The 13,160-nt window shown below is 35.5% G+C and overlaps 1 protein-coding gene across 3 annotated transcripts; it reads left to right on the forward strand.

The window, feature by feature from the left end:
- The first annotated feature begins 1,397 nt into the window (after positions 1-1,397).
- On the forward strand, positions 1,398-7,014 carry LOC149408847 (uncharacterized). 3 transcript variants are annotated; one of them, XM_089650374.1, is made up of 2 exons: positions 1,398-1,601; positions 2,920-7,014. In XM_089650374.1, the coding sequence occupies exon 2, from the start codon at positions 2,992-2,994 to the stop codon at positions 6,496-6,498; it is 3,507 nt and encodes a 1,168-aa protein (XP_089506500.1). In that variant the 5' UTR covers positions 1,398-1,601; positions 2,920-2,991; the 3' UTR covers positions 6,499-7,014. The 3 variants fall into 3 exon arrangements, with proteins under 3 accessions (XP_089506500.1, XP_089506501.1, XP_089506502.1); XM_089650375.1 differs by having other exon boundaries at positions 5,463-7,014; XM_089650376.1 differs by lacking the exon at positions 1,398-1,601 and having other exon boundaries at positions 2,061-3,882; positions 5,463-7,014.
- Positions 7,015-13,160: the final 6,146 nt, after the last annotated feature.

Consider the following 13,160-nt stretch of genomic DNA (forward strand, 5'->3'; position numbering starts at 1 on the left):
ACTTTCAGAGTTTTTCATTGGTGGATATAGTTAGGCAACAATGTGACATCATAATATTCACGGTTCCAATTTTCGATCGGAGTTATACCCATATACCACTCTGAAATGGTACAAATAAAATAAATAGAATTTATATTCTAATTCTCTGTGTTGCCAACTAAAGAAAATTAAACGATATAGCGCGTTCCTTTTTGAAATATGTCTGTTTGAATTTCACTTTTGTTATCGGGAACGAATGAATGCAAATCTTGGAAGCGGATATTAACCCACTTCCCGATATCCGATCGAGCTGAAACTCGGCAGATAGATTCTTTGTCGATGACAATGCATTCTATCAACTATTGGTGGCAATCACAAACACACACGCGGACTTATACGCAAATCTTTGAAATCGGGTTACAGTACAGTGGTATTAACCATATATTAATGCGAAATAGATTTACAGTAGTTAATATCGGTCCCATCCGATCGACATTCGGCAAGATTGGTAGAGTTGTCGACTAAGTTTTTAAAGACATTGTTAGAAATTGGAGTTTGTTGGCTTTGCATAGATGTCTCTGCCTTTCCAACGGACTGAAGTTAATAAATAAGTTGATAGTTTTTTCAATAGATGTCGCCATAAATGCTCCCCTGCTAAAAGTCAATAAATAGGTTGATTTATAATTTTCTTCCTCTTCTGCAATAAACATTTCTGGCGAAACAAGTGGTTTTAAATTTCTACCTGGATCCAAAATTATACATTGGACCTTCGTGCCGCATCCGTATTATCGATTGAATCGCGGATGATAAAAGAACCAGCAAACATCTTCAACATCCAACATCAGAGGGGATCTTCAGAAAAACGGGCAAGTGACCATATCCCATATACCTACCTTATTTTCCCAGGCAGGAGAGCATGATTTATTACACAGCCGTATTTCTTTGTTTGTTTTAAAATTGAATCGGGCTGATTGTTACCAAGTGTTGTTTGAATTGATTTCATACCCATCATCGAAATTGTAGTAAGCAATAATAATTGTTACAACAATATAAAAAGAAGTTAGAATACAAAGCAAGTATTTTAAATTTCTTAAAAGATTTATTACGAGCGGTTATATTTGAAAATCCGTTAGTTTAAATTTCGAAAGTTACCGCGAGTCGGTAAAAACACCAACCCAGCCGCGAAGCAAGCTGACGCATGCGCGGTGGAGATTGTGGAGAGAATAACAATAGTGTCAAATTGTTTTCTTTTTGACAGCCATCGAGCTGTTGCATTTATAAAATTCAGATAAAATTCATTGTTTATCGGTTAATTAGTAAAGTTCTGTGATCAAGGACAGTGCACGTGTAGTGATTGATTACAAGTGATTATCATTTGACAATACGTTCTGTGAATACCTCTTTTCTGGATATTTAAAAATGGATCTCAAAACTTTGATTAACCAGCGTGGAATTTGCAAGGCGAAATTAACTAGGTTCAATGAATATATAAACGGTGATAATTTGTCGCAATCTGAAATTGAAGTCAGATTGAAGAAACTTGAACCAATTTTAGACACTTTCGACTCATTACAAGATAACATAGAAGCAATTTCGCCGGAAGAATTAACCAAAACAGAAAGGCAAGCATTTGAAAATTTATATTATAATCTTGTTGCTAAGGCTAAAGATAAATTGTTAAATAAAGTTCAGAATACAACATCACATAACATACGTTTGCCTATACTTGAGTTGCCAAAATTTAATGGGAGTTACGAAAATTGGTTGAATTTTCGGGATACCTTTGTTGCTTTAGTTGAAAATAATCCATCTTTAGAAGTTATTCAAAAATTGTATTATCTGCGATCATGCCTTGAAGGTGACGCAGCTAAATTATTAACCTCACTTCCAAATAACCAGGAGAACTATCATACTGCATGGGAAATGTTAACTTCTCGCTATCAAAATATAAAAATTATTATACATAAGCACGTTGAAGCATTATTTAAATTGCCTGAAATAAAATTTGAAAATTCCGTAGCATTAAGGAATCTTATCGATGAATCCGAATTACATTTAAAATCGTTAAATAATTTAAATATACCCACCGAAAATTGGGATATCATGTTAATATATTTATTGTCGCGAAAACTAGATAGTGAAACTCGACATCATTGGGAAGTATTTGCCACAAAAGAGAATCTACCCACATATAAAGAGTTTATAAAATATTTATCAGATCGAGTTCAGATTTTAGAATTTGCTGGGATTACTGAAGGAAAATTTAATCAAAATAAAACTTTTCCTTTCAAATACCGAAAAGAAGCTATGATTTCTTTAACGCCTCAAATGACAAAATGTATTATTTGCAAGGGCGATCATAAGGTTTATAATTGTAAAAAATTTTTAATATTAAATACTAAGGATAGAATTATAAAGATACGTCAAGTAAATGCGTGTTTGAAATGTTTGTGCTTGGGTCATAAGCTAAAAGAATGTAAAAGTAAATACAATTGTCGTATATGCGAAAATAACTCGCACAATACTTTGTTGCATTTAAAAAAGGAAACAGATAATTCGAAGTCTCAGGATAAGGATTCACCATCAACATCAAATAATGAACCTTTAGTTACAAATCACTCTACGAAAATATCTAATAGTTTTGTTTTGTTATCTACCGCCGTTATTAAAGTGTTGAATAATAACGGAAATTTGATTAAGGCTAGAGTTTTATTGGATAGTGGTTCTCAGTCCAATTTTATAACAGAAGAATTTGCAACAAGGTTGCAATTAAAACCCAAAAGGGCAAACATACCGATTACCGGAATCCAAAACAAAATATTGAATATTAAAAATAGCATAAATTTAAGAATTTTCTCGAACTATTCACCGTATGAAAGAGACATAGAATGTCTCGTTTTGAAAGAAGTAACAAGTCATCTGCCGCAAATTTCTTTACAGAAAAAGGATGCCAACATACCTGATGGTCTTCAGTTAGCGGATCCTGCCTTCTATGAAACAAGCTCCATAGATATGCTACTCGGAGCGGAAATCTTTTGGGAAATTATGAAGCAAGATCAACTTCGAAATGGAGACTCAGGACCCATATTACAGAGAACTGAATTCGGATGGCTGGTGTCAGGACCCATCGTCACAACAAAAATAAAAAGGCCAGTAAAATCTTGTCAACTATCATTAAATATAATCCATAAACAGATTGAAAACTTCTGGAAATTAGAAGAATTCCAACCGGTGAAGCACCGGAGCCATGAGGAGCGAGCGTGCGAGGAGATTTTCAAGGACACTTATAAAAGGAATGACAATGGTCGTTTCATGGTAAGCTTACCACAGCGCCCCTGTGTTAAACAGTTGGGAGAAACGCTGCCCATGGCGGAAAAAAGACTTTGCAATTTGCAAAGGAAATTTTCTTCAAATCCTGACCTGATGAAAAAATATAAAGAATTCATGCAGGAATATATAGACTTGGGTCACATGACCCAGTGCGAAGCACCTTCTAATGAAGATTGTTATTTTTATTTGCCACATCATGCAGTATTGAAAGAATCGAGCACTACCACTAAGACTCGAGTGGTATTTGACGGTTCAGCAAAATCATCCAATGGTATATCGTTAAACGATGCTCTCATGATAGGACCTGTTTTACAGAAAGATTTAGCCGCACAATTGATATGTTTCAGAAAACACCAGTACGCGATAACAGCCGACATTGAGAAAATGTACAGGCAAATATTGGTGCGACCCGAAGACAGAGATCTACAGCGAATAGTATGGAAAAATTTCCCGGAGGAGGAAATTCAGCATTATCGACTTAACACCGTTACCTACGGTCTGGGGCCGTCATCATTTTTGGCAACTAGATGCCTCCAACAGCTGGGAAATGAAAATATATCATCAAACCACAAGGTCAGTCAGATTATAAAGAATAATTTTTATGTGGATGATTTAATTACTGGAGATGAAACTGAAGAAAACTGTTTAATAATTAAAGAACAACTAATATCCATCATGGCATCCGCTGGGATGAACTTAAGGAAATGGCGGTCGAATTTGCCCTCGTTATGTTCGAAGGAAGAAAACATGTCAGATATGATTATTAGTACAGATTCAAATGACAACAAAATATTAGGCCTGTCTTGGAACAATCAGCAGGATAATTTCCTATACACAGTGAAGTTATTAAAAAATCCAATTAATAGCAAACGACAAATACTGTCATGCATTGCGTCCATATTTGACCCGTTAGGATTAATAGGTCCTGTTACTGTTATTGCTAAATTATTGATGCAAAAATTGTGGCAGGCAAAGCTTCAATGGGATGAGCCTATTCCATATGATATGTTGAAGACATGGGAAGCATATGTGAATGAACTGCCTCAATTAAATAATTTAAGAATAGGTAGAAAGATAATATGTCAAGATCATGTAAATTTACAGCTACATGGATTTTGTGACGCCTCAGAAAAGGCATATTCGTCCTGTGTTTATATGGTGTCTACTGACAAATTGGGTAAGAAGTACTCCAATTTGATAATGTCCAAATCACGGGTAGCGCCTTTGAAAAGTGTTTCTCTACCCAAGTTAGAATTATGTGGAGCCGTATTACTGACAAGACTAGTGAATTACATTAAAGATGCTCTATGTACTCCGGATATACCTACTACATACTGGTGTGATTCCCAAATAGTACTGTGCTGGATCAGGGATCAGCCGGTAAGATGGAACACTTTCGTTGCTAATAGAGTGGCGGAAATCCAGGAAACCAGTCAGCCGGAGCAATGGAACCATGTACGGTCAGAAGACAATGCAGCAGACGTGCTTTCCAGAGGAATCGGCGTTTCACAGTTATTAATTTCCAGCATTTGGTGGCATGGTCCAGATTGGCTGACGTTGGATTCAGCGTGCTGGCCAAATTCCAACTCATTTTGTATTGATCCACCAGAGATCAAAACAAGCTCGGCACTGTTATCTGCTGTGAAACAGGACTGGGACATTTTTGATAGATATTCCAATTTTTCCAAATTACAGAGAGTAACAGCATACATTAATAGATTTATTTTTAATTGTAGAAACCCTTCGCAGCGCCGCTATAGTAAATTGACAGTTAGTGAGTTGGAAAATTCAGTAAACAAATTAATATCTCGGGCGCAATCATACTGTTTCAGAGACGAAATTCGAGCTTTAAATAATGGAAGTAATATACCTAGGAATAGTGCACTAAAGTCATTAGATCCTTTTATTGAAAGGGATCTAATTCGTGTGGGGGGAAGGCTCTCCAAAGGTAAAATGGTAACCGAAGGCCAGCAGCACCCAATTTTGTTACCTTCGCATCATAAATTAACAGAGTTAATTGTAAAACACTATCATTACTTGAACTTACACTCGGGAACGCAGTCATTATTGGCGTTGATTAGAATGAAATTTTGGCCGATTAAGGGAAGGAATATTGTAAAAAAAATAATAAAAAAATGTATAATTTGTTATAGATGTAATCCCAAATCCGAACAGCAGTTGATGGCCGACCTGCCAGCTGAAAGAATAACTGAATGTAGGCCATTTCAGATAACAGGAGTGGACTACTGTGGACCAATATTAATAAAGTCGGGTATTCACAGAAAATCACATAGCGTTAAATCATATATTTGCTTATTCGTATGCATGGTCACTAAAGCCGTGCACTTAGAAGCTGTGTTGTCCTTGAGCGCAGAGAGTTTTTTAAACTCTTTGAAACGGTTTATCTCGCGTCGTGGTAGACCAAGCAAAATGTTCTCGGACAATGCAACCAATTTTAAAGCGGCTAATAATGAACTAAGAGAAATTTATAATTTTTTAAATATGTCTAATGATAAAATTGATAATTATTTATCCACATTAGGAATACAATGGCAATTTATACCAGCTCGTGCGCCGAACTTTGGGGGGCTCTGGGAGGCTGGGATAAAGTCAGTTAAGCATCACTTAAAAAGAATAACCAGTATCGCTTCATTAACTTATGAAGAGATTAATACGGTGTTGTGTCAAATTGAATCTTGCTTAAACTCCAGGCCACTGTCTCCCTTATCAAATGATCCTTATGACCTTAATCCCTTGACTCCCGGTCACTTTCTAATAGGAACTAGTTTGGCGGCGATTCCAGAACAAAATTTGGAACATATCACATTCAATCGATTAAACAATTACCAAAAACTAATCCAGATTGTACAATTTTTCTGGTCGAGGTGGCGGAAGGAGTACTTAGCAGAACTTCAAACCAGAAGCAAATGGACCAATAGGAATCAAAGGCAGATGCGGTCTGGCGACATGGTCGTAATAAAGGAGGACAACGTCCCTTCTTGCTACTGGAGGCTGGGACGTGTGAGCGCCGTTCATCCTGGCACTGATGGAAGAGTTCGCGTGGCGACCATCATCACGTCGAAAGGCATCATCCAGAGGGCCATATCAAAGATCTGTCTGTTGCCAATAGATGACAACGAGGAGTTGAAAATGTCGACACCCCCACCCAACGGACCAGACGCTGAGTAAGCGCAAAATAAAAAAAGGTTTTGTGCAAAACAATATAAAAAGTTTCGTGATAAAAACAATATAAAATTTTTGCGTATTATCATAAATAAAAAATAAAAAATAATAATAATAAATTAAAAGAAGATAAGGAAGAAATAATAATAAATAAAAGGTAAAAACAGTGCATAAAAAAGTGGATAACAATAAAACTTGCGAGTTTGATAAAAAATGTACAAAATAAAAAAAGGATTGTAGATCCGTATATACCAAGAAAAAAAAAAAAACACTTTAAAAATGAACGCTTATAAACCGAGATAGCCTGCTGGCTATATGTAATTTCAAACTACACAAATACATCTGAAGAAACTAATTATAAATGTGGTAATGAACTATAGAAAAACACAAACCCTTAAGAAGGATGACCAGGAAACCAGCGCTCCATGTTGTGTTGTCTATATTATTTGTTTTATGTTTGATTATTGTTATGATTTCTGTTAGAACAAGGTTATTGGAATTATCTTAGTTGTTAAATTATAGTATAGAATAGCTTAGTGAATTGCATGAATTTGATTTGAACGAAAGTAATAATTTTAATCTCATAATTAATTTGTATAATTTTAGTTAGTTTGAAATTGTCATTTCGTTTTTAGAGTAGTCTTATGTTTAAACTTATGCTTAGAAATAGGTTACCTATTATTTCAAATATTTATTGTTAATCAATTTTTTTTTTGTATTAACAGTAATAGTAAATAATTACTATTTTTGTTTCTTCCAAATTAATTTTGGCATATATGTAGATATTTAGCTGCTTAATTTTTATTCTTATGTTTTGGGGTTTGTTTCAGAAAAAATGACCTCCAATCCTTTTTTCGGGGGGAGTTTATGTTAGAAATTGGAGTTTGTTGGCTTTGCATAGATGTCTCTGCCTTTCCAACGGACTGAAGTTAATAAATAAGTTGATAGTTTTTTCAATAGATGTCGCCATAAATGCTCCCCTGCTAAAAGTCAATAAATAGGTTGATTTATAATTTTCTTCCTCTTCTGCAATAAACATTTCTGGCGAAACAAGTGGTTTTAAATTTCTACCTGGATCCAAAATTATACAGACATTATAAAATAGATAATTTCAGTAAAAAACTTAGTTTTTTATGGTTGTTTTTTTTTTCATTTTTTTGTTGTCAGACTGTGTCTAGTACCCACAGTCCTCTTTTTAAAACTAAGTACTTAACTAGTATGTAATGTAGGTAGGTAATCAACACTGAAATATCCGAAAAATTCTTCAGACAACTTTGAATTCGTTCGGCATACATTTTCCTAAACGTTTTTCAGATAAGGAAAATAAATAAATAACACGAAGTCCTAATATGAAAAAGCCAAAGATATTAGAAGAACGAGATGTGCTATGAGCAGTTCGTACTGTGTAGAATTGTTTTGCCCAGTGTCGCCGGTTTTGTTCACCAATACTACTGCACACCTTCGCTTACGCTAAGGTATCCGCACTAATACATATAACAGGTTTCTGTGCGTACACGTCCCGGTAGTATTCAAAGTACCCTAATTAGGTAGTACTCCGCCTACGGTCCGGCGGCCAACATAGCATATCTCGTTCTTCTAATATCTTTGGAAAAAGCTAATAAGTTTGAAATTTCTGTATTGGGTTTGTATAACGATTTATCGAAAAATACGATAATTGACATATAATTACTTCCACTCGCAATCAACGGTGTATTAGGGTTAAAACATAGACTAAATACAACGGTTAAAAGCGTAATCAAGCCATCAGTTTAGAAATGTTATAAAATTAAATATTGATGGTCGTAAAATTAGGGTGTACACCAAATAATGGTGATGAACTTTTTCTACATTTAAATAAAAAAAAATAGCGGAAGGGTGAAAAATGTAACCTTTATGAGTAGGTGTTAAAATGATGTACGTTGTCTTTACGTAACCAGACCCATCGTAGAAAATAAACACTCATATACATAAATTAAAAAATGTGTGTTATCGAATGTAAATTTATCTGCAATTAATTTATTCCACGACGATGGTTAGCCAATATATTTTATCTCCATGGTACTTGTTCTTTGGAGATACAATATATTGGCTAACCAGATGCAATAGATGACTAGCCAATATATTGTATCTCCATAGACCCAGTTCCAGATTAATGCAGTTTTTAAATCATTAAAAAAAAAATTTATTTTGAAAGTTTTGGTCTACCTAATAACAATTGATAACTAGCAGAAAAAAACCCGCTGTGGCATGCCGCGGGTTTTTGCTGCTAGGCCCTGCAGGCGGCTTTTAAATGGGATTATGTTATTTCTCTGATAGTATATTTGTCGGGAACTCAAAATAATCTCAATTTCAAAGGATTTAAGATATTCAATGAACTACCGACGGATGTTAAAGAAACTAAAAGCCTTGCGGCTTTTCGCTGGTTATGACTAAATGCTATAAAGAATAAGTTTTAGATGTAGTGTAAACAGCGGCGTAGCTACCTAGGGGCTACGCGGGGCAGTGCCCCAGGGCCCTCAAGCTCAGGGGGCCCTCGAATCCTTACCAGAAATCTCGACCAAACTGAACTTTTGGAAATTTTTCCCATTTTCAAAATAAATATGACAGGTTGCAACTTGCAACCCCACTTTAATCATGATAACTCAGTTGAGAGAAATTCAAAAGTTATGCCTAGGGAATTCCCCTAAATTCTTTCTGTAGGTTGGCAGTGTTGTCAATTTGACGGATAGTGATATATGCGTCATTCCCCAACGACAATAGTAGCGGATTAAAATATGGATAAAAAGAAGAAACCCAGTGGTACATTTAAACGAAAACAACGCCAAGAAAGAGAAGATAGTAAACAAAAATTGCCAAGTTTTTTAGTCAGCCTTCTGCAAGTACATCTGGGCAAAATATTTCTATTGATAGTTGTTCAATTTTGCAGGCTACCGACATCTGTAGTCTAGAAATTTGAAGTTACTACGTTTAACCAAAATGGTGTGAGTCCTTGCTTAGAAAATAGTGTCAATTTGGTCGGTATAGCAGGTTTCATTTTTACTGCTAGACATCACGATGACAAATGTTTTATTTACATGTGGTGGTTTTTTTGAAGTCTTTAAAAAGGCTCGCATTATGTGTTTTTTCGTTACTTTTCTCAACAATAACTCGATAATAAACAAGCTCATAAGTCAGAGCGATCGTAGCAGTGTTATTCGCACAGTCCTTTATAAAATATTATACCTGTTTCAATAGTTTGAAATAAATGTAAAGTTGTGTTAAGAAAACCAGTTTTTATTCAAAAAGGATCACCCCCAATTTTTAACATTTGGTCCTTCGAGCCGGATTACGATCAGGAGATTGTATGTAAAAAAAACAAAGAACCAGCAGCCAAAAGGATACAAAATTGATTGAAACTGGAAATCATTAAGGAAAGTGGACCACATCGCAAATCTGAGATAAGTATTCAGTGCTTTCCTTCCTATCATCCATTTTATGTTTATTCAGGTCTCATGTAATTTAAACGAGATTAATCTTAAATAGAGTCAATATTATAAATAAAATCACTACCCACTTGAAAATAAGAATATAATATTATTGAATAGTGTTCTCAAATAGTATTGTCAAGATTGTCGTGGTATTCTTTCAAACGGGTGTTTGCTAAAATAAAATAATTGTCAACCGATATTAACAAAATATAATTAAAAATGGAAAATATGAAGTCATTAATAAACAAACGCGGCGTAATCAAAGGAAAACTAACCCGATTCGCGGATTCCTTAAATGCATTGTCGGTAAATGAAATTAAATTAAGATATGAGCGGGTGAAATCATTGTTAGATGAATTCGAAGCAGTTCAACAGAAAATTGAAATGTTACCGGATTCAGACGAAATTGAAAATTATAGTCAACGAGAAGCTTTCGAAAACCAATATTTCTCAGTTTTGGCAACGGCCAAAGGCGCGATCGAATCCGTCGATCAAAGTAAGGTGGAAATTAAACTACCCAACCTCCAATTACGGGAATTTCATGGCGATCAGAAAAATTGGGTTAATTTCGTCGAAACCTTCAAGACTTTAGTCCATAGCAATAGTAATTTAAGCAACGTACAAAAATTCTTTTATTTGCAATCAACTTTAAAGGGAAACGAATTAAAGATAATTGCTAATCTAGAAATTTCTGAATTAAATTACATTTCCGCTTGGGAATTATTAAATGAACGTTATGCAAATTTAAGAACTACCGTTCATAAACACATCCAAGCTCTATTTTCATTAAAAGACATGAAACAAGAAGAGCCTGTAGCATTGAGGTATCTAATTGATGAAACAAACGTTAGTTTAAAGGCATTACAAAATATCGGGGTCAAGGTAGATCAATGGGATCCATTGGTTATTTATATAATATCAAATAAATTAGACGCAGCTACCCGAAAAAATTGGGAACAATATATATTACAAGACGAATTACCGACGTTAAAGGAATTCTTAAAATGTTTATCTGCTAGAGCCCAAGTATTGGAACTGATGAACGCTTCTGAGAAAAAATTTTCTAGCTTACATAAAACACAACTAGGCAACAATAATTGCAAAAAAGATTCATCAGTATTTTTAGCAGTAAAGGCTAACAACTGCATTTATTGTAACGAGAAAGGTCACCATATTTATTATTGTAAAAAATTTCTAAAATTAAAATTACATGAGAGGATTGATGCTACGAAATCAATCCAAGCTTGTTTTAAATGTTTAAAGGTGGGTCACCAGGCACAGAGTTGCAAGGCAACCTTTTCTTGCAGGCGTTGTGGCAAAGATAATCACAACACCTTGCTACACAATGAGGTACCTCTGCGGGAGGCCTCCAATATGGATGCTGATAACGAGGTTTCAGTATCGAATTTTTCTGCATCGGATAAAGCAGAAAAAATAATATTATTGTCAACTGCCAACATAGGAGTTGTGGGTAGTAACAATAAAATTTTTAAAGCCCGCATTCTGATTGATTCAGGGGCCCAGTCAAATTTTATGAGAGCAGAATTTGCTAATAAATTAAATTTACCATGTGAATTGATAAACAAACCCGTTTCTGGGATCCATAATAACATCACTCACATAAAAAAGAGAATTTCAGTGGAGATGAATTCGCTTCATACTGATTATAAAAGTGAAATATCATGTCTGATTTTACAGGAGATTACAACAAATTTACCACAAGTGACAATGGCGAAAAAAGACTTCAAGTTACCACGAGGATTGGAGCTAGCTGACCCGAACTTCAATATAGCTGCACCCATCGACATCCTGTTGGGCGCGGAGAGCTTTTGGGAAATCCTAACCAACGATAGATTGAAACTCGAATCGGGACCAACACTTCAACGTACGCAACTGGGATGGATCATATCAGGACCAATCCACATGTACCCAAAGCAAAGGCCTGTATCAGATTGTTGTAATTTATCTATAAATAAAATAAGTCATCAAATAGAAAAATTTTGGAAATTGGAGGAGATTAATCCCACTAAGATTCTAAATCATGAAGAAAAGGCTTGTGAAGCCAGTTTTGCTAGTACTCATACTAGACAAGACGACGGTAGATACGTAGTAAGTTTACCGCGTCGAGCATGCATTGATCAGCTGGGAAGTTCATTGCTCACTGCTGAAAAAAGATTTAAAAATTTAGAAAGAAAATTTGTGTCAAATCCCGAATTGAAGACACAATATATACAATTCATGCGTGAATATGAGGAATTAGGTCATATGGAGGTGTGTGACCAGTCAAAGGGGGATCGTGAATCCTATTTTTTACCTCATCACGCTGTAATAAAAGAATCAAGCACTACTACTAAAGTGAGGGTCGTTTTTGACGGCTCCGCCAAAACTTCAAATGGAATTTCTCTCAATGACGCCTTGATGACAGGACCTGTTATACAAAAGGACTTATACACCCAACTACTGCATTTCAGGAAACATCAAGTAGTACTGACGGCTGACATCGAGAAGATGTACCGCCAGATTAACGTTTGTGAAGCGGACCGTGACCTGCAGAAGATAGTGTGGCGCGAGTCGCCGCAGGAGGTGCTCAAGCATTACCGTCTGAAGACAGTCACATATGGTCTGGGGCCTTCCTCTTTCTTAGCCACTAGAAGTCTACGGCAAATTGGTATGGATAACAATATAAATTTTCCTAGAGCTAGTCAGGTCATAGAAAATGACTTCTATATGGATGACTTGTTAACCGGAGGAGATGACATGGAATCCTGTAGAGAGTTAAAAGAGCAATTAATCAACATCTTTTTGTCTGCAGGGATGACCTTGAGGAAATGGAGGTCCAATGTCTTGGAGTTGTCAGCCGAGTCGGGCCAAGCTAAGATTGCCGAATCAGGCAATTCTGAAAAAATTATTACTGACAATCCAAAGACTGAGAAAATATTAGGATTAATATGGAATAATGAATCTGATTATTTTTCTTATGTAATAATGAAACCATCGAGTCGAACCGAGAGTAAAAGACAGATATTATCTTGCATCGCATCAACCTTCGATCCATTAGGTCTTCTAGGACCGGTTATAATTGTAGCCAAATTGATAATGCAGAAGTTATGGCAGTCTAAAGCAGCGTGGGATGATCCATTGCCTAATGAAATATTAGCACCCTGGAGGTCCTACCTTCAAGAATTAATTCAACTAAATGTG

The sequence above is a fragment of the Hesperophylax consimilis genome, unplaced genomic scaffold (assembly GCF_061612785.1).
Source record: "Hesperophylax consimilis isolate HC1 unplaced genomic scaffold, BYU_Hcon_1.0 scaffold_50, whole genome shotgun sequence".
NCBI classification, from domain to species: Eukaryota; Metazoa; Arthropoda; class Insecta; order Trichoptera; family Limnephilidae; genus Hesperophylax; species Hesperophylax consimilis.